At 38.5% G+C, this 27,156-nt stretch overlaps 1 protein-coding gene across 2 annotated transcripts in view; it reads left to right on the top strand.

Annotated features, from left to right (window-relative positions):
* OSTF1 (osteoclast stimulating factor 1) overlaps window positions 1-27,156 on the top strand; it is a 55,366-nt gene that overhangs the window by 7,782 nt on the left and 20,428 nt on the right. For both annotated transcript variants that reach the window (XM_004004301.6, XM_012122697.5), the window contains exons 2-3: window positions 18,998-19,044; window positions 25,811-25,861. In XM_004004301.6, the coding sequence (XP_004004350.1) occupies window positions 18,998-19,044; window positions 25,811-25,861 (98 nt within the window). The remainder of the gene's footprint in view (window positions 1-18,997; window positions 19,045-25,810; window positions 25,862-27,156) is intronic.

Raw genomic sequence — 27,156 nt, 5'->3', positions numbered from 1 at the left:
TTGGACATATGTTCCCTGTTATATGGCCTTTGGCTAACACACTGAGCCTTTCCAACATGCTGTGACCTTAAGATTGGCATGGGTCTATGTCTGATCTTAGACGGATTTCCCATTGGGTGTCCATCCTTCTTCAGACCTAACCTTTGGTAGACCTGAGTGCCATAGTCCGTTGTTGTTGGAGCTCTGATTTGGGGACCAAGGCCACGTGCCCAGAGAGCCTTACAACCATATCTTGCCCAGGAGCATCCCGGTTTTCGTCACTGACATCACCTGGCACTTGGCTTCCTGTTTTCTCAGTTCCATGGGCCTCTGCGAATAAACTCACTGCTTCACATATGATGAGCAGATTTACCTGCAGTGTTAAACAAATCATTGATTTATCAGAATCGTCTTCCCCGATGTGCTTACATTAAAAAATAAGCTAAAAAGAGAGTCCTGAGAGAGAAATTCCTTTTTCAGATGAACTAGTTGTTACTGATAGGAATTTAGGCATAAAGATGGGTTAATTAGGCTATTCTAAGACCAAAGTCTGATTTGGAGGGGAGAGAGGCAGAATATAGTAATGGGAAATGAACGTTAGCTTTGGAGTGAAATTCTGATCTCAATTTTTTTTTTAAATTAACTTATTAGGTCACTTTGATAAGTCAGTCCATAGAGTACTTTGGACCTCAGTTTTTTCGTTTGATTCTAAATCTGATTCTGAATCTCTATTGCCTTAGACTGACTTTTCAAATAATTCCTCAAATTTCTACATAATTTCATCCTGTGCTTTTTATAGAGCCCTGGACATTTTTGGTAGTCCCTTACTCATCTCCCTGCTACTCCCAGTGATCATGTTTTCATGGTAATGAAAACATGGAGGAGTTAAATACTTTTTAAGGGCAGTTCATAAATTCACATTTCTATGAGAGAGAGAGGATGGCAGGTGGGCTAGGATGGGGACATAATATATTCTTAATTAGGTCTGAGGTAATTTCACTTAGGTCTCTGGCTACACAGGATGGTGGAGTGTTTTTTTTTTTTTTTTTCTTACACCTGCCTAGAAGGCAACATTGAAGTGGCTCTGCAGAAATGTGTCTGGGGTATGCATGCATGCATGGATGCCAATAAGATGCTCGCAAAATGTGGCCATTATTGTTGCAGGAAGGGAGACCACTTCCAGGGCTCAAGAGTGGGCTTTTGTCTACACTCAGAAATTAATTGTCCAAGGAGACGCATGTGCTGACAAAGCAAGAGACTTTATGGGGAAGGGATGCCGGGGCAGAGAGGAGCAGGGTAAGGGAATCCAGGAGAACTGCTCTGCCACGTGGCTTGCAGTCTCTGGTTTTATGGTAATGAGGTTAGTTTCCTGTTTGTCTCTGGCCAGTCATTCTAACTCAGGGTCCTTCCTAATGGCACGTGCATCTCTCAGCCAAGATGGCTTCCAGCCAGAAGGATTCTGGGAGTTTGGTAGGATGTATGGACTGGTGTCTTCTCTCTCCTTTTAACTTTTCCTAAATTATTCTAGTTGGTGATATCTTGTTACATCTACATTGCTTAACTAGGACCTCCTGTTGTAAGATAACTCATGCAAGTGGTTACTAGGTGCCTGGCTGGAGGATGGTTTCAGTTAGTGGTTCCCCTAACAGTTCCCCCCTGAGAGACTTTATACTCAATATACTTCCTGGGAGTTGAGGTAGAGATCTCTTCTACAAATACTTCCTGTTGAGAGTGGGAATAGTCCTACCTAGTAGAGTAGAAGTCTCTCACCACGAGGTAGTCTTCACCCAAAACCAGCATTCTGCATTATTCTGTAACATGAGTTTAGCCTGAAACTGTTGGACCCTGTCAGAGGTAAACAGCAGCAACAACAGAGAATATTTTCCGGGACCATAAAAGACTGTTACTCAACAGTAGCCAAAAGTGTCTGGACTACCTGTCTTAATAGTCTTTTATGGTCCTGGAAAATATTCTCTGTTGTTGCTTCTTCCCATATCTGGAGTTACACTATTACCATTGTTGATCTTGGTATGGTTATGAAACTTCATCTTATCAGAGCTAGAGTCACACTTTTGGAAATGCAGAGAACAATTTAGCTAGCAGTATTAGTAAAGTCCTAAGTAAGAATTTAAGTCAAGAACTTCCATTAGGTGTGACCCATTATATCCTGGATCATCTTAATCTGTTCTGTACCAATCCTTATCTTTGAGGGAAGTTATATCCATAAGGCACCTAGCCCAGTTTCTTAGTGTTACTATGCTGGTTATCTCTAGTATGGTTTAATTTTCCCCAGCATGAGGGGAGCCTTTATGTTTAAATGACCATACCCTGGTGTTAACCTCCTGGTTGCAGATCATGGAGCACCTGATCTTCATCCAAAGATAGGTTACTCAGTTATGCTTCAGAAACAGACTTAGAGTGCCGTTCTCATAATTCAGTTAAACTTCACAACAATATAACATAACAGCAAGGAACTAGGAAGTGAGTCTCAGGAAATACAGGCCTCAGTAAACAGAGTTAGATTTTGATATCTACTGAAACGTCTCTTTTTCTCTGAAATTACCCTCATTTTTACAAATGTGGTCTATTGCTTGGTTGCTCAGTCATGTCTGACTCTGCAGTCCCATAGACTGTAGCCCACCTAGGCTTTTCTGTCCATGGGATTTTTCAGGCAAGCGTACTGGAGTGGGCTGCCATTTCCTTCTCCAGTATAGTCAAATCAAGGTTAACTTTTTCACAAATTAAGTGTGATCAATTGATAAAAGGTGTCTCTGAGTCAGGAAAGCCAAGCCAATGACTTGTCACAGATTTCTACTTAGGTAAATTCTTCCTTTTTGAGGTCTGCAAAGTACCTTCACAAGTGCACCTGTGAGAAGGTGGCTTTTCTAGTTTATCTGATAAAGCTGCTGGCAGCCTAAGAGTTTCCAGTCCATGGAGGGGTCAGGTAGAGATGAAAGAAAAATATTTCAGTATGCTTACAGAGGTGTAATTATTAAACTGCTGGTAAGTCATAATTAGATTGAGGGGAAGGGTTTCTTTATATCTGGAAAACACAGATTAAATGTTTCGGATAGAAAAATCCATTCATCTGCTGATGGACACCTAGGTTGTTTCCATGTCCTGGCTATTATAAAACAGTGCTATAAGTGGGATTGAAGGTAGTTCTATTTTTATAGTGGCTGTACTAGTTTTGCATTCCCACCCTCCAGCATTTATTGCTTGCAGATTTTGGATCGCAGCCATTCTGACTGGTGAAGTGGTACCTCATTGTGGTTTGATTTGCATTTCTCTAATAATGAGTGATGTTGAGCATCTTTTCATGTGTTTGTTAGCCATCCATATGTCTTCTTTGGAGAAATGTCTATTTTAGTTCTTTGGCCCATTTTTGATAGGGTCATTTTGCTTCATTTCTAATCCTCTTTTTAAACTTTTGATGAAGTCATCAAGTTTCCTTAAGATTCTTTCTTACCTCGTTCTTCAGTATAATTTGAGATTTAGCAGAGTACAACTGTCTATAAATGACAGAAAGATTTAAAGAGTCATGATTAAATATCTGATCATAATGTAGTTGATAAGAAATTTGCTGTGACATGCAACATTTTGAAATAACTAGAATAGAGCATACTAAGTTTTTGAAATTCCATGTAATTTCTAGAATAACCCCAGTTTTAGTCACTCAGTCATGTCCAACTCTTTGTGACCCCTTGGACTGTAGCCTGCCAGGCTCTTCTGTCCATGAGATTTCCTAGTCAAGAATACCAGAGTGGGTTGCCATTTCCTTCTCCAGGGGATCTTCCTGACCCAGAGGTTGAACCCTGGATTCGATTACAGGCATATTCTTTACCATCTGAACCACCAGGAAAGTCTAGAATAGACTGTACTGTATTAATAATATACTAATAATGTACATTATTAATGATAATAATGTACGAATCCATAATGTATTAATAATATCCATACATTATGGATATATATATTTTAAAAGGTTATCACTCATGTAATAATAATGCTCACCGAATAATTTAATGTACTAGTTAATATTTCTGTCTGAGATGCATTATGGCCTAAAACATTTCAAAGTTAGCTGGAGGTCAAAAGAACTACAATTAAAAATTTATATTTTGGAAGTTTGTCAGAAAAATATCAAAAGATTTTGAAGTTTGTCTGAAAAATATAAATCCTATCTACTCAGTTAAATAGGATCATGGATCTCTGTGAAATAGTAGTTATTCACTTAGCCAAAGTAACAGTATAGTCCATGGGATCGCAAAGAGACGGATAAGACTGAGCAGCTTTACAAACCCCCCCCCCCAAAGTAACAATAAAATATTTCAAAGGCAAATACAGAATAGATCACTTAAAAGGTAAAGAAACTTAAAATCTGTTATCAAAGGCAATCCAGTATTTTAAGAAAAGTTGTCCTCATATCAGAGAGAGAAGCTTTAGACCAGCTTAATTTTAAAATATAGTTACTCAATTTAATTTATTCTAAACTTAGCCAGTCCTGACTATGTACAAAACTCTTTTTTCAGGGTCCACTTCCCACAATCCTCCCCTCACTGTATCTATTACTTTTTCTTTTTCATCCAGAAATCATTAGCTCTCAGGCAGACTTCTTTTCTTTTTCCTAATAAAATGCAATTCTATTCCTCATATACCCTCTTTATTCCTCATATACCCTCATATAGCCCAAAACATGTATCCGGCTTCCTAATGTATACCGAAATGCTTCCTTTATTATTTCTATTAACACTAATTACATGTTTGAATTAGACTCCTCAACTCTTGAAAACCTTAATTTCTAGTGAAAACTAAGAATGAAGCAATTATGAACTGTCTTACTTTAGCATTCTGTAGATTGGTGAACATAAATTCCTGTGATAATTTTAAAAACATTTGCTTTTTTATAGAGAACATCTCAGGGTAGCTCCAAGCATATTCATTAATAGTCCTAAATATCTTTAGTTTCTCTATTTAGTAATTGATGTCTCAGTATCTTATTTTATTTGGAATGACCAAGCTATTCAACAGATTTCCATTATTTAAAGCTTAATTTAACACAGCTGTAAAATTTCACATTACCAAATATCTGAAAGATCATGCTCAAGTAGACATTCCTAAAACATAATTATTCTTTAAAAGTTCATCCAAAGCATTTATTACACTTATAAAAATTTCATCATACCAAATTATTTTTCTTGCTGACAAATTTGCAACAGATATAATAAGGCCTTGTTTGACTTCTATTAAACCGAGGCACAATAAAGATATTATGTTTAACGTTGGTGACTCTAAAGACAAGTCTGTGTTAATTAGATCAACAAGCTTAAACATTAATACCAAATATTAATATAATATTGAATATTTCCCAGTTCACGTGAACTGAAATTAATTCTGGCCAGTTACCTTGTGTTTTGTTTTTTTTTTTTTTTTTTGAGAATTTATATAAGCACTTAATTTCCTTTAATCTAATTAAGTAGTGCTCACTTACAAATTAATTTTGCTAATACCATCCAAAGGTAAAAACAAGAAAATGGCAACCCACTCCAGTTCTCTTGCCTGGAGAATCCCATGGAGGGAGGAGCCTGGTAGGCTACAGTCCATGGGGTCGCAAAGAGTTGGACACGACTGAGTGACTTCACTATTCACTATTCACTAATGCACACATAAACGTATAGACAGGCACAAACAGAGATCTCACCACCTCATTTTCTAAACTTAGCTATGAATCAGGTATTACAGTATAAAACTCATTAGCTTATAAATAACAGTTGTAATAGGTAAAGTTTAAAAGGCTTCTTACCCGTTCCCCTCCTCCCCCACCCCAGTCTCAGTAATTAGATATGGTCTAGATAAGTGAGCCTGAGAGCTCTAATCAAGCACACGGAGAGAAAATCAAGTTCTCTGCTCAGTCATGTTCAACTCCTTGTGACCCCGTGGACTGTAGCCCACCAGGCTCCTCTGTCCATGGCATTTTTCAGGCAGGAAATACTGGAGTAGGTTGGCATTTCCTACTCTAGGGGATCTTCTTGCCCCAGGGGTCAAACCCTGTCTCTTGTGTCTCCTGCATTGGCAGGCGGATTCTTTATCAGAAAGGAGGGTTTTCAATGCTTTTCTAAAGCTGATTGATAGTCCTCGTGTAAGAGAGTGATTCTCAGCCCACCCGTTACTCTGTCAGTTATGTAGATCTGACACAATAAACCAATTTGTTCAAGAAAATAACATTTACATACTTACAGGGCTTCTGATATAATGGCAATGTTAAGAACGTAGACTTGTACTAATGGGAATAAGTTTTAGTTAGACTTGTACTGATGGGAATAAGTTTTATTGCTGTAACTTTAGACTAAAACACAAAAAATTTGGTTCACAGTTGAAAATTATTATAGTGATCTTGAGTGTTAATTTTTCCCTAAATGTCTTTATAGATAAGGGACTGCAGTTTGTTAGGACGGATGACAAGAAGGCAGGGCACTTGTGCATCTGGATGGTGGGACACATTCCTAGTAATTATTATGGAAGCCTGCAGTTTGGGTGACCACTGAATATTGGTGGAAAGCCAAACCCTAGAGAGTGCAGAGTGTCCCCTCTTCCGTCCCTGTGGGCAGAGCAGTTATTTTCACTGTCCACCCTTCCACATTATAAACAGCAGATAGTTCTGCAGGCTCAAGGGAGGGGACCAGAGGTTTTCCTAGAAGTTTAAGAACAAATTCCAAATTCCCTATGACCCCATGTTTCTGAAAAAGAGAAATGATCTTCTGGGCATCCATTAATGAAAAAGAGTTTTTAAAAAAATCCATAAGCAATTTGCCTTGGGTCTTAGAGTGCTGAGGTTAGTCCCTGAAAGTAAGCATGTAACCCTCAGGAATTTTATCACAGCTCCACCCGAGGCCTAGAGTAGAAGGAAGATTTTCCTACGAATGGTCCTATAATTATCCTGTTTTAATTATAACTCCAGAAAACTACAGCTGTTTGTGTTTGTCTCTGTCTAGCCTTTGGGGAAATCCTCAGGACTTAATTCTCACTCCCTCGTCCTCCCAACAGCTAATCTGGTTTGGAAAAATACCTGAACATTTGTTTGGGTTAAGATTCTCCCCTGACCTTTTCCAGGAGTCATTTGGACTTTTTGGGTCTTTCCAGACTTTCCAGTTGTAGCCCCTCCTTTCCATAAACAGTGTTGACTTTCAGAACCAGGTTGATTTGGGTGGAGGAACTCACAACTGAGTACATCCCCTTTCTGGGGCTGAGTCTTCAGCAATGCCAGGTCTGGCCCTGGGATGTAGCTTCCAACAGAGGTGTTACGTCCAACTTTTCTGGGGCCACCTGGAGCGTGACCCTTGGGAGCACTTCACAAACCTTTTGAAGGAGCGCTAGTATATAACTTGAGAAGGAATGCAGTTAGGGAAACAGTTTCCAGTTTAAAGGCTGTTGTCTTAGTGAGTCGATGATCTTGGAATAGCTTAGACATCTTGTTGGTTTCCTATAGGTGACCTTCTGAACTCACTTTCCTGTTTTTGGTTCTGTTATAATTTTGGATAGAAACTTGTTTAGAGTCTCTCATATGTGCTATAGAAGAACATTTGAATTATTTTTTTCTGAACTGAGAGAGACAAAGTTTTTTGCTTACTCTTTGCTTCCACTTATTACATTTTCCTGTTGTGTTTGATAATATTTTTCACTCATCCAGAGTGTATTATACAAGAGTTCTAGGATTAACTAGAGTAGTAAAATGCTCTCACTACAGATTTGACCCCTGTGTGTCTATTAGGTAGGTAGGAAGTGAGTCCTTTAACTCTGTTCTATGTCTCTAGAGATTCTCTAATCATTTTCTTAAATATAGTATATATCTTTGTCCCTATATCAGATTTTAAGGGGTTCTGCTTTAAATAAAGGAAACATTTTTATCATCATGTTATCTTGCTAGCTTTTGTCTTTATAGAGGACTAAGACCGTTTGTTTTGTTATTGTTGCAGAGTTTTATTTTCTATGTACAATTGTAATTTCCTAAGGAATTAGTCATTCATGAAGTCTTTAAGCTTGTCCATATATTATTTGCTCAAAATTTTAAGAAATTTCTTCAAAAAATAGAATACTTTCCAAGGCCATTTTTAATATATTCTGAGAGTATTTTATTTTTGCAAGGAGTACCAGATATCTAATCTGAAAAATTCCCATTTGATCTCTAAACACTGGTTATGTACATTCATATATAAATGTAATGATAAGTATTTCTGAAAAATTTTTTGTTTTTGAGTGTGTGTTTCCTGGGTCATGATATGCAAAATGTTTCTTGTTATGGGTCTCAGAAAAATTTGAGAACTCTCTAGCCTGTCTGCACTCATGTCCCCAGCCTAATCTCTCACCATTTCTCCTGCCAGGCTTCAGGCCTGTTGATCTTCAAGACATTCCTAGGCCACCTTTCACCCTTTCTGGCCTCCAGCCCCTCTGTCTACGTTCTGCTCTGTATTCTAGTCTGACCTAGACTACCACCAGCCCCTCTTTTCAACTCCTATTATTTTTCCAAAAACAAAGTAGGTGCCACCTCCCATACGACCAGCACTGACCTAAAAATCTACTCACTGTCTGTGTTACTTACATGATCCCTGTATTCTCATTTTTGTGAGCATACTTGGTGTTACAGTTGCTTGTCTTTCCACCCATAATTTTTTTTTTTGGTAGTGAGATCAGAGAGTCCAAGAGGACAAAAGAGAACTCATATTAATAAATACTCTGCTGATAAATAAAGTGCACATACATTTTTGGCTCAATAGGATATTAAACTAGAGCACCTTTTCCTGGTTATATATGGGATTTATATTCTTTTAGATAAGAAAATAGAGAAGAAAATAAACATGACTTATAGTTCCACCACCCAGAGATGAGTGTTAACATTGTAGTGTTGTTTCCTTCCAGTTTTTCTTCTATGCATATCTTTATTTTACATAGCTGATTGTATATATAATATTACCACCTGTGACATTATGTTTATGTATCTGTAAAATGTAAGCATATCTTCCAAAAGCTTATTTATAAAGGTCATAATAAATCCTTTCTTAATTAATTACTGTGATAACCTGTATTCCAATGTATGCATACATTTATATGTTCATGCATTTCTGTTTTTTTTTTTCTATAATTCTGTATTCATTGCCATTATAGACTGTTTATGTTCCCCCAAAATTCATGTACTGAAGCCTTAAACCTAATGTGATAGGGATGGGACCTTGGGGGAAGTAATTAGGGTTAGATTAGGTCATGAGGTTGGGACCCACCTGGTAGGATTTTTAAAAGGAGTGAGAGAGAGATCTATGTCTGTGCATACCAAGGAAGGGCCATGTGAGCACGCGGTGAGAAAGTAGCTATCTGCAAGCCAAGAAGAACCCTCTCACTAGAAACCAAATTTGCCAGCACCTTGATCCTGGACTTCCCAGCCTCTGTCTAGAACTGTGAGAAGTAAATGTCTGTTGTTTAGGTGCCCAGTTCATGGTATTTTGTTGAGGCAGCCTGAGCTGACTGAGGCCACTGGCTATGGGTTTCAAAATGACAGTGAGGTTTAAAACTCTAACTGAATTCTTTAATAGCCACTAAAGAATATAATATTCTTCCCTGGTGGCTCAGATGGTAAAGAATCCGCCTGCAGTGCAGGAGACCTGGGTTCGATCCCTGGGTTGGGAAGATGGAGGAGGGCATGGCAACCCACTCCAGTATTCTTGCCTGGAGAATCCCATGGACTGAAGAGCCAGGCTACAGTCCATGGGGTTGCAAAGAGTCGGACACGACTGAGCAACTAAACATAGCACACACAAGGTATATAATATTAGCTGTTATGCTTTGTTTGCTTAACAAAAGCATTTCAGCTTCTCTGTGGGGGTATTATAAATGATAAACTAATATAAAGGATAAAGTGAAGTCACTCAGTTGTGTCTGACTCTTTGTGACCCCATAGACTGTAGCCTACCAAGCTCCTCTGTCCATGGGATTTTCCAGGCAATAGTACTGGAGTGGGTTGCCATTTCCTTCTCCAGGGGATCTTCCTGACCCAGGGATTGAACCCGGGTCTCGCATTGTAGACAGACGCTTTACTGTCTGAGCCACCAGGGAAGCCCAATATAAAGGATATACAGGGTATATATATAATATAAAGGATGTATATAATCCTATATAATGCATAGGATTTTGATAAGGCTGTCTTGCCAGTGAAGATAAAAACACAAGGGATAAAATAAAAATTTATAGTAGTTAATAAAAGCTAACATGGGTGCATACAACGTCTCAGGAACTACACATAGTACTTTACATATATAAATTTGTTTAAATCCATTTAATCCCAGTGTGCCAGCAACAAAAGCTCAGATCTTTCGGAGCCATGTCCATAGTGTTCAGAGCGTGAACCCTGAGCCAGACAGCCTGGGTTTAAACCTCCTTTCTGCCCTAGCTGTGTGGACCTGGACACCTTGACCACCCTAACCTGTTTCCTCAGCTGTAAAATAGTGTGAATAAGGTATTTATGTTTCAGGATTGTTTTGATGAGTAAAAGTTGCTACAAGTCAGCCCTTTGTATAGTATCTGGTCTGTGTAAAGTGTCCCATAAATGTGAGCTTTGATGGGTCATTCCCTTTTGGATTAGAGGTATCAGTGTTAGGAAATGCTGTGTCAGTCTTGGATGTATGAATTCATTTGCCCAGCCAGTCATTTCCCAGAGGACAAGGCTGAGCCCCAGGCTGCTTTCAGGGCGGTCAGAGGCACACCTGCTGCCTCCTCAGGCTGTAACACGTGCTCCTTCGGTCTGACTTGTCCTTCACCAGATAAGGGGGCAGCAGACTTTTTCTGTAAAGGTACAGATGGTAAATATTTTAGGCGTTGTGAGCCGCAGATGGCCTCTGTTATAACCACTTGACCCTGCCATGGTGGTGGGAAAGCAGCCGTGGATGACATATAAATACTGACTCCGTTCCAGAACTTCACTAATGAGCACTATAGTTTGAATTTCAGGTAATTTTCATATGCCATGAAATGACATTCCCTCCCAGCCAATTTAAAATATAAAGCCATTCTTGGGACTTCCCTGGTGGCTCAAATTGTAAAATGTAAAGCCATTCTTAATTCTTAGCTCACAGATTGTACAAAAGCAGGCACTGCTATCGCAAGTTGGTCCCCAGACTGACCTTGTCCCTTCGCAGAAGGTGCTGTGGTCAGTGGAGCCTTTTTACTTTAAATTCCAAGAACTGAAATCAAGAATTTTCCTCCATTCTTCTCCGAGATCTCCCCAAGCTGACTTTGGAAGCAAGGTGTCTTGAGATGAAGAGTTTTATGGACCATTGCTTTCTTTCCTCTAATTTTTAACCCATCAAAACATATTGGCAGTGAACTTGTCATTTGAAAAGTCCTGCTCTTAAGGCCTTTTATGTTATACTGAGGAGAAGAAATAAAAATAACCAGCAGATGTGAAAATAACGAAATTTGCTGAAAGGTACTGAAAAGTATAGGCAAAGGAAAAAATGGGTAAGAAAGGCACACTGTTAATAAACAGAATCCTCTTGTCAGAAAACACACTGGCTACTGTTTTTAATGAGTCTGCCATTCCTGCAGCTGAAATCAAGACACATTTCAAATTCTTTAGATTTTTTTTTTTTGATTATATAAGAGGGTAGCAGGAAAGAGATGGTGCTGGAGTAAGGAGAGATGAAAGCATTACGTTCCTAGTCTTTTCTGCTAGTTACAACCTTTAAAAGTACATGTAAATAGAGTTCGTTGGATTTGATTTAACTCATCCAAGAATATAAGTATGAAGGGAGAAGCTTATTGCTGTACTCACATAGTGATTTTCTTTGCAAGAAAAACATTTTATTTTCAAGAGCAGTGAACTTGTGTGGACTGACGAGAATAGAGATCTTCACCCAGAAGCCTGTTCTGAGCTGACCATCCTGTTTATGGGCGTTGGAGCCCACAAAGCCCATGGGAGCCCCATGTTGACCTAACAGAGCACAGCTGTTTCCTTTCACCCCAGCAATGGAAGTGATGGCCTTGACTCTTGGATACTATCACATAGGCTCCTTCTGTTCTGTTTTTGAACAGAAAACATCCTGTTTCATCATGCTTGTTGAATAGAATAATTTAAACATGCCTCGTGGAAATAATATTAATACTTTTACTTACCCTGAGACTTTTTTTTCCCATACCCACATGATATAAAGTAAGAAGAGTAATACACCCTACTTGTGCTTAGTTACTCAGTCGTGCCCGACTCTTTGCAGTCCTTTAGACTATAGCCCACCAGGCTCCTCTGTCCATAGGATTTTTCAGGGAAGAATACTGGAGTCAGTTGCCATTTCCTTCTCCAGGAGATCTTCCCAATCCAGGGACAAACCTGGATCTCCTGTGTCTCCTCCACTGCAAGCAGATTCTTTACCTGCCAAGCCACTGGGGAAGCCCAATACTCCCTGTATTCACTTAGATAAATGTGAGGAATATATGTATAAAATAAGTTCTTATTTTTCTGTAATTTTCCCTTTCTAAAGTAATTTTCTTCCTGTTTCTTTTCGGTTGGTTATAATTATTTAAAATGGTAAGAATATCTGCTTTGGGGGTGATAAGAGAATATTATATTTTATATGTTAGCTGAATTTTGAGATTCATAAAATAAAAGAATATTACCCATTCCTTAGAGTCCTGTAGCAAATCTCTAACTTGATCAGGTAGTCTGGAGTAGTGGCTTTCACAATTTTTTTTTGACCTCGACCTCCAGTAAGAGATGTATCTTTTACTTAGTGACCTGGTACATTCAAAAACGCACATGCATAGCCACACAGATAGATATGAACATAGGGGTTCACAGAATTTACCTTCGCCTCAAATTTCTCCCCAAACCTGCCATTCAGCTTTGGGTGACTGACCACATGGTGAAATGCATCCTTCAGTGTCATATTTGGCACACCTTGTATTTTATCAAGGATGGTAGATTGCTTAGGTATTCCTCATGCCATGCCAGTGATGCAAGCTAGGCATGTCATTTGGATTTATTGTTTTCTTAATGTTTACTTTGAAAGACAGGTATATACTCTAACTTTAACTTAGTTCCGATATCCTCTTTGTACTTTATATTTGAAAATTCTCTCAGTCAACTGAAAGGATAAGTGTACTTATTGGAGAATAAAATATTGTGGTAATTAACAATGATTGTGAGGCTATGGATTTAAAATGTCCAAATATTTTTATATAAATAGTTAAGATCATAGGTGTGAAATGACATTGTTGAGAGAATATGATCCCTGATAATTTGGGGGAAACCGCTGTCTCTCTGTGGGATTGTTTTCAGTGAAATTGCATCCCCAGCATTAGGCAAATCTTTAAGCCCAGGAGATGAAGAGGAGGTAAGTCCTGACCCTAGTCAGTTTCTATTAGGCAGGAAGGACCTTACAAACTTTGTGGCAGAATCATCACAAACAGAAGCTACGCTGGCAGAACTAGCACCATAATATCTTGATTTTACACAGACCTCATTTTATAGCGAGTGTTTATTTAGTCTTGCAGAAACTTCATTCAGCCTACAGTTACCAATTCTGAGGAATTACAGTTCCTGCCCTTTTATGTCAAGCTTTAAAAATGGGTCTACTAGAATTTTTAATAATAAAACTATAATCATAATTAATTTTTGAATAAAATTTCAGATTTATATTTGTTTCCCAGCAGTTCATTCTGTAAAGGTAACATTTAGCTTTGGTAAATGTTGATTTTAATACTTGACCATTTGGCATTATGTCAAAATGTGTATTTGGTAAATTTCTAAAATAGACACTCATGTCTCTGTCCAGTCCCAGTGAAACAAAAGTTTCACAAAATCATAATTGGTTCCATTATGTGCAGTGTACTCTGGTCTTTTCTGTTTTATTTAGTATTTTTAAAAACCACTAAGTTAGTTTTACCGTCTACTAATATGTCATGATCTACAGTTTAAAAATGTTGAGACTCAGTGTATGCTGGGGATAGTAATACCATTTGAGAGGGGTCATTTTTGTATGCAACATTAGGATGGTTTTCTTCCTCAGAATGCTTTTAGGATCTCAAAGACATGTTAAGACTTGTTAAAAAAAAATCCTACTGCCAAGTAATTTTCTGTAGTGGTTGTACCAGTTTACACGCCCACTGGTAGTGTCTGAGAATTCCAGTTGTCCTATATCCTTCTTAACACTTGGCATTGTCATTGTTTTTAGATTTAACTGTCATAGTCAGTGTGTGGTAGTTATCACAGCCGTTTTAAATGTAGTCCATCTGAAATGTCTCATGCCTCCCAACATTTTTCAGCAGAATATAAATGAAATAGTCGATCTGTTTGTTAGTTCTGATATTTTGAATAGTCATTCCCTTGCTGTTTATGGTATGTTTATCCATTGTAGTGAGCTGTCACCTTTTATTACTGTCATAGTGGCTCAGACTAGCAGCTTCTCCAGTCTTTCACCAACAGAGAATAAAGTAGATTAGAAATTTTGTGTTTGGGTTTATAAGCCCCAAGTCCTTCTAAGTGCTGCTTCAGAGCCTTAGTGGTGCAACAATATGTATTCTTTTTGCAGACCCCAGAAACAGCACATTCTCTTATCTGTTGCCTGTTCTGGTCAATTACTTCAGGTCAATTAATTCAGCCTCAATTACTCTGGACAAGGATTAGTTTAGTGAAGTTGGAGAGTGTGGATGAGGGGAGCAGGGACAGTCAGCTTAACTCCAGAGGAAAACAGTGTTTGGCTGATGACTAGTAGATTTAGCTCTTCACTATGGGCCTGGGTGAGGTTTCAGAGAAAAGAGAAGGGAGTGCCTAGCAAGGTAAGGAGCCAGCCACTGTTGGTGTCATGGGAATTTGCTCATCTTGCTTATGTTAGGAGGCCAGCCCTACTGAAATCCTTAGTACCATTCACATGCTAGTTCATGTTTATGAGAGTCACGTAAAACATCAGGCAAAAGATTGGGCCCATTTCCAGTCTTAATTCAGGATGAATTCAATTCATGTTATCTTCTTGGCTCCACTTTCTCCCTCTGTGGCATGTAACCAGACTTCCTTGAGAAAATGATCAAGAGGGAGGGCACCTGAAGAAAGCATCTAATTTAGCCTCTTGGCAATATACAAGAACACAACTATTTTGCATTGTGAATCCGCCTTCGTTAAATATGTTTGGAATTGATCAGCATTATGATTTATTAAGATTTTTTTTCTTTGATGTGTGCAAAGACCATACCGAGCTTCCCAGGTGCCACTAGTGGTAAAGAATCCACCTGCCAATCCAGGAGATGCAGGAGATGTGGTTTTGATCCCTGGGTCAGGAAGATCCCATGGAGGAGGAAATGGCAACCCACTCCAGTATTCTTGCCTGGAAAGTTCCATGGACAGAGGAGCCTGATGGACTACAGTCCATGGAACTGCAAAGAATTGGACATGGCTAAGCCACTGAACATGCACACACAAGAACAATGCTATAGAAATACAGAGTACCCTGATTTTTTTTCCCTTCATTGCTCTGCGTAATCCTGTGCACCTATAGAACATTGCACACAGTTGAGTTAAACATGATGTAAGAATGATCAGTGAGTTAAGTCTTATTAATTGGCATTTTCTTGAAAGGCTCTACCCACGATTGGTAAACTGTAATCATGAAAGTCATCTGCTTTTCCTTTTTATGGTATTCTTTCATAACCTCTGCCTGTTCTTTGTATTCTTTTGTTTCATCTTGACTCAGCCTTGAGGATGGAATAAATTAAGGCCTCGGACTTTTATGATATATGGGTTCAAAGGGATCCTTACGGGGCTAATTCTCAACATTAAAGTTGAGTAAAAGATTTGTATGTGAAAATGTTTTCTGCAGCATTACGTGAAGAGAACATTCCCTCATGTGATGGCCTGAACAGTTGCCTGATGCTCTCTGCTTAGTATAGAGATGAATAAATCTCCAACTTTCTTCTTAGTTGTATACATTTTATAGTAGGACAGTCACAAAAGATATAGTTACAAAGAATCAGCAGCTTAGGCACACTCCATTTTATTTTTCTCCAGGTTTTAAAATTTAAGCTCATTGACATTGGATATTGTTCCCAAAGTCAGCCATTACTTGTCTCATCACTGCCTTGCCCTCAAAGGAGCAAGAAAGTTCTGTCATTATTAATTTTGGTCACTAGCATATGCTTCTTTGTGTAACTTCTCTTTGGGAAGTTTGATGTAATCATGACAGTTAATCTTCCCTTAGACAGTTAGGTCAGCAGAAAATATTTCTCCTTCCATTTAATGTTTGCTTTCTTAGACCTAAGGATATGTGGATGAAAAACAAACTCCAAATGAAAAAGAGTTTTCACTTTTGCTTCTGGAAGTGGCACTAGAATTCAGATTGCAAAAATAATGTTTTTTTGCAGCCACACTAAGTAACAGGGGATTTGAGCAGCTCTTCTATATTAAGGTGTTTAAAAGAAAGTGATTTCCGTACCTCTGTGCCTCCAGTGAAAGTATCATTTTTGTTGTCATTGATAATAAAAGTAGTACGTGCTACTTTTATTAGTAGCCATGAATTTAAACCATGTATGTAAAGTAGAATGTGAAGATTCCCGTAATTGGTGTTTCCAATCAAGATGTGTGTGGTCAACATAAATGGATGGTACTTGGCTTACTGTTCTATAACTTGTTTTCTCCCACTGAATGTTTTACAGGCTTTTTGCCACATCAGTGTCTGTGAGTCTGTCTGAAGCATTCTTTTTAAATGACTCTATCATGGGGATGAATTGGAGTTGATTTATGTAGTCCCCTCTCATCACTTCTCATTTTCTCGTGTTCTAGACTCGTGTTGTTCAAAATGCTAGCCACCAGCCACTTGTGCCAGTTTAACTTAATTCAAATTAAGTGGTGTGTAAAAATCAGTTCCTCAGTCACATTAGCCATATTTCATGTGCTCAGTAGCTCTGTGTGAGTAGCACAGATAGAGAGCTTTCCCATCATTATGTAAAAATGTATTAGACAGTGCTATTCTAATCTGTTGGTTTTCAGACTTCTTTTTGAGTGCATGTTGCTTTCTTTTATTCATCTATTCTTCATCCCTTCAATAAATAATTATTAAGTAAGTGCCTCCTATGTGCCAGGCATTGTGCTAGGTACTTCGAAATACCACACATAAAACACTTGCCCTCATAATGCTTAATATTGTATCAATGAAAGGTTTTAACTGCTTCCAATAATGTATTTTTGGTTTAGTCGCTAAGTCATGTCCAACTCTTGCGACCCGATGGACTGTAGCCTGCCAGGTTCCTCTGCCCATGGGACTCTCCAGGCAAGAATACTGGAGTGGGTTGCCATTCCTTTCTCCAGGGGATCTCTCTGACCCAGGGGTTGAACCGGGTCTCCTGCATTGCAGGTAGATTCTTTACTGTCTGAGCCACCAGGGAACCCCTATATGTATTCTATATCATGCCATTATATTTAAAACATGTTAAAATACGAATGAAAACAAATAAGATAAAAATGTACAAAACTCCACTGTAAAAATTTTTTTATTGGGATGTGGTTGATTTATGGGTTTCCCAGGTGGCTTAGTAGTAAAGAATCTGCCTGTCAAGCAGGAGGCAAAGGTTTGATCCCTGGGTGGAGAAGATCCCCCAGAGAAGGAAATGGTAACCCACTCCAGTATTCTTGCCTGGGAAATCCCATGGACAGAGGAGCCTGGCAGATTACAGTCCATGAGGTCGCAAAGCATGGGATGTGACTGAATAACTAAACAGCAGCAGCGGTTGATTTTGACGTTGTGTTGCTTTCAGGTGTACAGAAAGTGAACCTGGTATAAATATACGTATATCCACTTGTTTTTGGATTCTTTTCCCATATAGCCCTATACAGAGTACTGAGTAGAGTTCCCTCTGCCACACCGTGGTCCTCACTAGTTATCTTTTTCAAATGTACATAATTTCTGAAGTGGTCTTTCTGTGTCCTACCGTGGGAGCCGCTGTTCCTAATGGTGCTCTTGGATTAGGCGGTTATCTCTAAAGGTTCTTCCAGTACTGAAATTGAACTGTTGTCACATTTTTAAGTAGGTCTTTGATTTTGATATTTGTAGGCTTTTCCCTATACTATTTGCATTTGTTCTTATAAATTTATTTAGCAAGAATTTATTAAGTTCATACCATACGCCAGGTAGGTGCCAGGAGATTGAACAGGTCAGGGTTCCTGCCCTCACATGAAACAGGCTCTCACATCAGTTATTTCTGATACCAGGTATTATGGAAATGCAGCGAAGGGACATATAAAAAGGGAGATGGCTTGGCAGAACAGAAGATGTGTGCTGTTTTGTTATGTACTCAGTTGCTCAGTTGTGTCCAACTCTTTGCAGCCCCCTGGGCTGTAGCCCGCCAGGCTCCTCTGCCCGTGGAATACTGGCGTGGGTTGCCATGCCCTCCCCCAGGGGATCTTTCCCATCTAGGGACCAAACGCATGTCTCTTGCATCTCCTGCATTGGCAGGTGGGTTCATGGTTTAGCAGAACAGAGAATAGTTCTCATGAACATGACTTTTTTGTGGATTGCACTCTGTTGTGGGACTTAATCGTAGATTTTTCCAACAGGTAGTTTTTTTCTTCCTGGTATTTCCTTTTTCTTGGAAAATATAAAATCATGAGCCATTGATTTAAGAATATGTAATTACTGTTAATTTTCCCAGTAAGTATCTTTATGTTAAACTGTTACCTTTCAGTTTTTAAACTTAGATCTTCAGGTTGGAAAGGCTTTACGTAGGATAGAAGCTAAGTACAAATAATTAGGTAGCTCCTGTTGTTTGAGAGAGGGAAGCAAAAATCACTCCCCCAGAGGTGTGTTTATTCATACTTTCATTTAACAAATATTTAAGAAAATACCTTCTATGTAGAAAAAACATTTAATTCCAAAATAATTTCTCAAGAGGCTTTTAGTTAGGGAATTCTGAAGAATTTGAAGGATAATAAAAACTATTCACCAAAAATTAAGAAATGAAAAAACTGATCATGTGTTTTTTGTTTCCTTTCTTTTAGGGCAAGTTAAAGTGTTCAGAGCTCTTTATACGTTTGAACCCAGAACTGTAAGTATATCAGTCCCAATATTGACATAAAGGGACTTCCCTGGCAGTCCAGTGGTTAAGACTCTGTGTTTTCACTGCAGGGGACACAAGTTTGATCCCTGGTCAGGGAATCCTGCATACCACAGGGTGTGACCAAAAAAAAAAAAAGATACAAAAACTGAAGGTGATTTCATTTAGATATTTCCTTTTGTCCTAAATGGCCGTGACCTGCTTCAACCCTTCAATTGACTATGGACAGAGTCCCATGTGGTTCAGCCCCCTTCCAAGTCTTCCTGTCCTCTGCTCCTTCCTCTTGGTGGGTTATTCCAGTCTAGATTTGGTGTGCAGCAAAGAGATCCAACCAGTCCATTCTGAAGGAGATCAGCCTTGGGATTTCTTTGGAAGGAATGATGCTAAAGCTGAAACTCCAGTACTTTGGCCACCTCATGCAAAGAGTTGACTCACTGGAAAAGACTCTGATGCTGGGAGGGATTGGGGACAGGAGGAGAAGGGGCCGACAGAGGATGAGATGGCTGGATGGCATCACGGACTCTATGGACGTGAGTCTGAGTGAACTCCGGGAGTTGGTGATGGACAGGGAGGCCTGGCGTGCTGCGATTCATGGGGTCACAAAGAGTTGGACATGACTGAACTGAACTGAACTGAGAACTCACCCCTGACCTTTTTCTAAACTTACGGCTCTGCACCCCTCTAAACACTGATTACACCCTTCCTCTTCCTTAAAGACTTTTTGATCATCCCACAGTGGAGTGAGATGTCTCTCCTTGATCTGAATTCTACACTTGGCTTGAAATCCTGCTCATCAGCACAGTGTCTAGTGGAGAGAACACAGGGCTTTCAAGCTGCCAGTAGCGTTAGGATGCACTCTGCCTCTTTTAACAGCTGTGTGTCCTGTTAAATTCAGAAATTACCTAACCTCTGTGCTTCAGTGTACTTTTCTGTAAAGGGAAAGTAATAATAATAATTTCATAGGATTTTAGTGAGAATTAAGTGATATTATGGTGTAAAGCTGCTATTAAGGAGTCATTGTTACTATTAGAAGGAGTAGTGATTTCTATATTCATAGACTTGTTGTTCAGCCACTAAGTCGTGTCCAACTCTTTGTGACCCCATGGACTGCAGCACGCCAGGCTTCTCTTTCCTTCAGTATTCCTGGAGTTTGTTCAAACTCATATCCATTGAGTTGGTGATGCTATCCAACCATCTCATTCTCTGTCTCCCCCTTCTTCTCTTGCCCTCAGTCTTTCCCAGTTTCAGGGTCTTTTCCAATGAGTCAGCTTTTCACATTAGGTGGCCAAAGTATTGGCGCTTCAGCTTCAGCATCAGTCCTTCTAGTGAATATTCAGGGTTGATTTCCTTTAGGATGGACTGGTTTGATTTCCTTTCTGTCCAAGAGACACTCAGGAGTCTTCTTCAGCACCGCAGTTTGAAAAAAGCATCAATTCTTTGGCACTCAGCCTTCTTTATGATCCAACTCTCTAGCACTCTTAACACATATTTTTGATTGGTTGATATATTGACTACTTTAATTCAACTGTAGTTCTACTCCAAGATGGAATCTCTACTGCTTTTTAAAAGTCTTAGTTATTATCAAATCACAGGAGAAAATAGACATTTAATTCATTGCATGCTAAGTCGTGTTCAACTCTGTGTGGCCTTATGGACCATAGCCTGCCAGGTTCCTCTGTCCATGGGGATTCTCCAGGCAAGAATAACTAGAATGGGTTGCCACGCCCTCCTCAAGGGAATCTTCCCAACCCAGGGATCGAACTTGCATCTCGTGGGTTCTTTACCACTAGTGCCACATGGGAAGCCCATTTAACTCATTAGGGTCTTTGCTTTTGGCCACACCACACAGCCTGCTGAACTTCCCCAACCAGGGATTGAACATGTGCCCCCTACATTGGAAGTGTGGCATCTTAGCTACTGGACCACCAAGGACCACCCTAACTCATTAGGTTCTTTGAATATTCCTCATTTAAAATGCTATTTTTAATATCCATGGTACTGAGGATCCTGGAATTAGTGCAGTGCTGCTAATTCATTCTGTATGTACTAGATGGTCATTAATGACTACCCCATGCCCTGCTGGCCCCACACTCTGCTCCTCTCCATCTCCCTTCAGTCCAGATGTTAATGGGGAGACATCTGGCTGAGCAGGTAGCCCCTAGGTCTTAGGGGGTCTTCCTGACTGGTTAAGTGCCCGTGTTTTACCAGTTGTTCAGTATTTTGAACATCATCCCAGAACTGGGTTAGTCTTACATTCGTTTTCTGAATGAGAATTTCTGTTGGAAAAACTCAGTTTGGTCTCTCTCCCCTGAAACCAAGTAGCTGTCTTCTCTAGTGGGATCAGTGTACCCCAAGTACATCCTAAACTCACCTGAAAGTCACTGAGACAAAGCAAGTTGGAAGGGCTGAGCTGTGAGACCATTGCTGACATGTGCAACACCCCAGGAAGACCTGGGTCCAGTTTTTTGCTATTGTACTACTCTCAGGAGTAGGCACAGCGATGCCCAACTTTCTTGGTGAGCCACTGAACAAGTAGGACACTGGAAGCTTGTTGCTCCTGGTTCTTCTGGCCAGTCTGTTTCTTCTCTGTCTTGATCGAAGGTAAGGTAGTCCTGGCACTACCCAGCCCTGTTTGGTTCTTATTTCTTGCCCAACCCTCAGTCTGATAAACCACCATATAGAGGTCCTGCAAGACTGGATAGACCAGTGTAAAGTTGCACTGATACAGAGAGAGCAGCATTTCCTATGTGCTGGATTTATGTTGATTTCTGCAAGGAAACCAGTAGGACCCACCTCTATCATATAGTGCTTGCTGGGCTCCTGTAGGTTTACAGCACTATCTGTAGTGGAAGGAGCCCTAGAATGGGATTCTAAAAGCTAAAGTAGGAGCCCAGCCCCACTGCTCACAAACCGTGTGATTTGTGGCAAGTTCTTGAACCTCTCCGAGCCTGCTTGTGAGATGGAGATTATACCCATGACCCAGCCCTGCCTTAATGGATTGTTGTAAGGATCAAATGAGATTAAGTACGCTTTGCAAGTACAGGGTACTGCTGTTGATTTTGCTGTATTGCATTATGTTGGGGTAGGGTAGGGAGAAACAAGAGAATTTCCACAGCCATTGCCTTTTATCCTGGTCATGACACCATGGCAACCAGTAATGGCTAGGCAAGACGCTCCAGTATGACAGAAAGCAGAAGTGGCAATGAAGGACAGAACCTGCCTGTCATGGTTCAAGTTCAGTGTCTACTATGTATCTGCTGTATGGCCTTGGACAAGCTTCTCAGTTCTAATGTGATGATAAGAATAGCACCCACTTCACAGTGTTGCTGGTGAGATTATAAGTGTCCAGATCAGTGCCTGGCACATGGTAGTACTATAAAGTGCTAAATGAAAGCATCTGTAGTAAATTTGATTTTTTTTTCTTTTATTAATTCCCAGGGCTCCAGATTGACAAAAGTGAAAAAATTTTAAAAGGATGTCACACTTTCCAAAATGTTTCATAAAATATATATTTGTGTAAACCAAGAAAATTAATGCCTTGAGAATTATATGTTACCAAGAATATATGGAACAGGAACAAGGATATATATTACCAAGTTTGTACTCATCCCCATAACATCCCAGTGGCCAACAAGTAACTTGTTCTAATACCTTGTGGTTTTTCAAGGAGAGAGGAAAAAAAGAATATGGTTAAAAACTAAAGAATAAACTAGAAATAGAGAAGTGCTTACTTGATTGTGTCACTCTTTTCCCATCATATTCCATGAATATGATGCCAGGAATTTAAAAGTAGATCCGCATTGAGCAGTTTACATTAAGTGTCCCACAAGTGGTTTCTTAATGGAAAATATGAATATTGGAGATAAAAATCTAACTTTTAAAACCATGAAATTGCCTTGTTGTCTATACTGCCAGCAGTCTGAAGAATTTGATAGAGCACCTCCTTAGCTCAGTTAGGAAAAACTGCTCCTAGTTTCTTTGCAAGAAGATATTTTACTCTTGCTAAAGAGTAGCATCGTGTGCCGGGAGCTATTGATTAAAAAGAAAGTAAACCATCCGTTCTCTTTTCTCTGGATGAAAAATAGCAAGACTTTTTCTACCTGACTGAAATTGACTGCCTGTTGTTGCTGCCTTAGTTGAAAAACAAGTCTGATTTAATACATGGCTGAGGCAGATACTGCTGCTGAACAGCATTCATTAATTTAAAATCTGAAATAGCACTGAGAAGTTTTGAAATGACTGTACTTGGTGACATTTTTCAAATCAGGCATTATACCAAACCATGAATGACAATAATCATTTGAGACCATACAATTTAAAATATTGAGGTAAAATTCACATAAAATTAACCACTTTATAATAAACAATTCAGTGACATTAGTACAGTCACAATGTTGGGGAGCTGTCGCCTCTGTCTAGTTCCAAAATATTTTCATTACCCCCAAGGAAAACCCTGTACCCATTAAATGCTTACCTCCCACTCTTCCAGGCTTTATTCCTTTTTATGATGAAGACTAATTACAGGGACTCGTGTGTGTGTGCGTGTGTGTGTGTGTGTGTGTGTGTGTGTGTGTGTCTGTGACTGTGTGTTCTTTGTTTCTTTTTAAGTCATTTGTTTGGTTCTTTCTTAAAATGTGCCTTTTGTTTCAAAGGTGAATGATCTTATTAAGTGTGGAAATTTACGCAAACTTGACCTTTGTGATTTTAGAAGGTCAGAACTGTTGGTAGAGATGACTCTGTCACTTAAACGTAAGCACTGATTGAGGAGGATTCATTATTAGACATAAGGGGGCAAGGTTAACTTCTATTCAAGACATTGAAGTCTTTCAGAACTCTTAGAAACTCAGAGAGTTTCTCCAAAACATGTGAAGTTTTCACATATACCCTGTTTTCTTTACTCCCTTACATTCTGCTTTTTTCTCTCCTCCCATTCTTTACTGTCATCTAAAGGAGAGAGAGTCTATTCAGATTGCCAGCGAAGGCCAATCTTACTGTTGTAGGGTGGCCTCTGTGTTCTGCCGGGGATGCTGTGGTGGAAAGTGAGTTCTCTTTCTGGCTTCTGACAAGTAAGCCAGTTTGCAGTAGGGAACTCCTAAAGTAAATAGTTTGTTTCTCTAATTACTTATTATTTCCATCACACGTTGGTTGTAATATTATGCATAGATCATCAGAGCATTTTAGAGAAAGATTAGAGAAAATCTTAGAAGGCTTTACTCTTTTTCTTCTAAATGTCTATTTGCAGTAATTTTAAAATATATGCCATTGATCTACATAGGTTCAGTTGATTTTGCATAGATACACTGTGTGTAAGTCTAGTCTCTGAAGATCGAAGTGTAAATTCAACAAATGTTTCAGGAAGTGCTTTCTAGAGGAACTCAGACATTTTTTGGTTTCCTTCATCATTTGCTGTTTTATATATGAATGCATATTGCATCTAAATATTTATGAATTGTGGTTGCTTAAAGCATGATATAGTATTCATTTATATTCAAGGAAAATAAAATGATAATAGATATTATCTCTGAAACTAAATAAACTACTGGTGCAGAGTCACATTTACTGCCCAAGTCTGCAGCTAAGAGAGGAGATAAACAAAAGGAAAATGAGAGTGAAATAAAATTTGTTTCACTAGCATAATTGTTAAATGTATGGAATAGTAACCATAATCAGAAATATCAAAGCCTTTAAAAAATATTTTTCACATCAAAATTATGAAAGTAGTGCATGCTCATGATAGAATTTTATGCATAATTTTGATCTTATCCTGTGTAACATTTTGTGCCCTACATTTTTCACTCAATATGGTAAACATTTCTCAATATATGAAACTTGCCCTCAATAGATATTATATATATATGTGTGTGTGTATAATTTTTTTTTTTTTTTGGTTGTGTGGCTTGCAGGATCTTAGTTCACTGACCAGGGATTGACCCTGGGCCATGGCAGTGAAAGCACTGAGTCCTAACCACCCGGGAACTCCCTAGACATCATTTAATTTAATAAAGTTATGCTGATAAATGTTATCTACTGATGGGAAAAAGAAGATGTTTAATCAAAGTGCCTGGCTTTATTCAAAGAGTTTGGTTGGTCCAAAAGCACATATTGTCCATGTAATCAATTAACCCCTTAGAGCTGCTTATGGTCCAGACTGAGTTACTGCTTCATATCTTTCAGCTCTTTAGCCTTATTAATGGTTGAATTGTGTATTAACAGTTCTCATATATGAGATGTTCATTCCTTCTGAGCATGAAGAGATAAAGTAATAGTTTTCTCAAAATAAGTGGATAGTGATGTTGATATGAAAATGTTTAGATTTGAAGTCTAATCATTTAGGAGAGAGCCAAACTTCTAGCTGTTTTTCATGGCTTTAATTGTAGACATTGATCCTTTTATGAAAATATATATATCACCATTTGAAAATTTTACAGTAAGAAACTTTTATTAATAATCCTGTTTTGGCATAAAAGCACCTTTCTTTGATTGTGCAGGAAGATAAGATGTGTGTGTGTGTGGAGCTGGGAATTCTTATTTGTTATATTAATTCTTTGAAGCTTCTCATGGGAAGATTCACCTTCTTATGTTAGTTTGTTAATAATGTTTTGTTATGTGGTTTATGTGCAGATTTAAGTATGTAAAAATCTATGCTGCCTATAAGGATATTTTAGGATTTGGAGTTTGTATAATTATTTTCATGATTGTGTTCTAATTCATGAAAAAAATTGCATAGAGTAAAACTTAAATTTTTTTTTTTCTTCAGCCAGATGAATTATACTTTGAAGAAGGTGATATTATCTACATTACTGACATGGTAAGCCCAGTTAATATTTTTTCATACCATGCATGAACTAAAGATATAAAAGACTATTTTTCAGTACATTATTTACGTGTACAGCTTTATAGAAATGCATATGCTATTTGTAATAGCATAAGGTTGGAAGTAAACCTTATGTCCATCAGTAGGAAAATAGTTGAGTGAACTTTGCTGTATATACAAAGAAAGTATTATTCAGCCATAAAAAGGAGTGAGGAAGATCTCTATATAATATTATGGGGTAATTTAAGTGAAAAACAGCAAGGTGAAAAAATTGTAGATAGTGTGCCTTTTCTTATCTAAGAAAGGATGAGAGGATATATGTATACTTATTTTCCTCAATTTAAAATAAAAAGTCAATGGAAGAGTTATACATTTTTAAAAAGTAGTTTCCTCTCTGAAAGGAAAGGGAAATAGAATAGAGGAAATATATAGACAGAATAAAGACTTGTAAAAAAATTACACCTTGTTTTGGAGAGCACACTTTGTAATCCTGTAGAGCTTTTGTGTAGTTATAAAATTAAATGATAAAAAAGCAGTACCTGAAAATGAAAAGCAGAATGAATCAGATGAACTTAGTTATATCCCAGAGAGGTACAACACACAGAAAGGAACTATTCCAAGTGACTTTAAAACTCGGCATTTTGACTGAATATCTCTAGTCAAATAATATAAGGAACAGAAAGAACTGCTGCCCCACATTATAAACTGTTTTTAATCATGATGTTGTTGGAGAAATGTTGGTATTGTTATTCTGAGATTGCTGCATGCATGTTGCAGTTTAGAGCAAATGAGTCATTAGGTCAATGAGGTAGAAAACTGGGAGTTTCAGTCTGCAAGAAAGGGTATACAGATAGATATAAAGTCAATGAAGTTAAGTAGCTCTACATTTGAATTCAAAGTGTGTTGTTTTTTACCTAAAAGAAACAAAAATATTTCTTAATCTGTCCTTTGAATAGGCAAAAAAAAAAAAAAAAAAGACCATCCTGATAATAATATATTTCCCATTGAAAGGAAAAAAGTTCTTTTGAAAAATGTCTGGTACTAGGTTGAGAGCAGCAGAGGCACAAGATAAGCCCAGGACATCTTCCTATTAGGAAGCAAGGAAGCCAGCAAAGACTATGAGGGTCACACTGGAAAAACACTGGAACTAAATAGAAGAGGCTGCCACTAGTCAAAGATAGGACAGTTTGAGCAATCAATAGGGCAACAATCCCGAGGATCGAAATACATCTACTCTGTTTGAATTCATGAGTTCCTAATGGTACTTAAAAACAAAACTAAACCTCATT

This window comes from Ovis aries, chromosome 2 (genome assembly GCF_016772045.2).
Source record: "Ovis aries strain OAR_USU_Benz2616 breed Rambouillet chromosome 2, ARS-UI_Ramb_v3.0, whole genome shotgun sequence".
Taxonomy (NCBI): Eukaryota; Metazoa; Chordata; class Mammalia; order Artiodactyla; family Bovidae; genus Ovis; species Ovis aries.
This window is presented reverse-complemented; position numbering and strand designations above follow the sequence as displayed.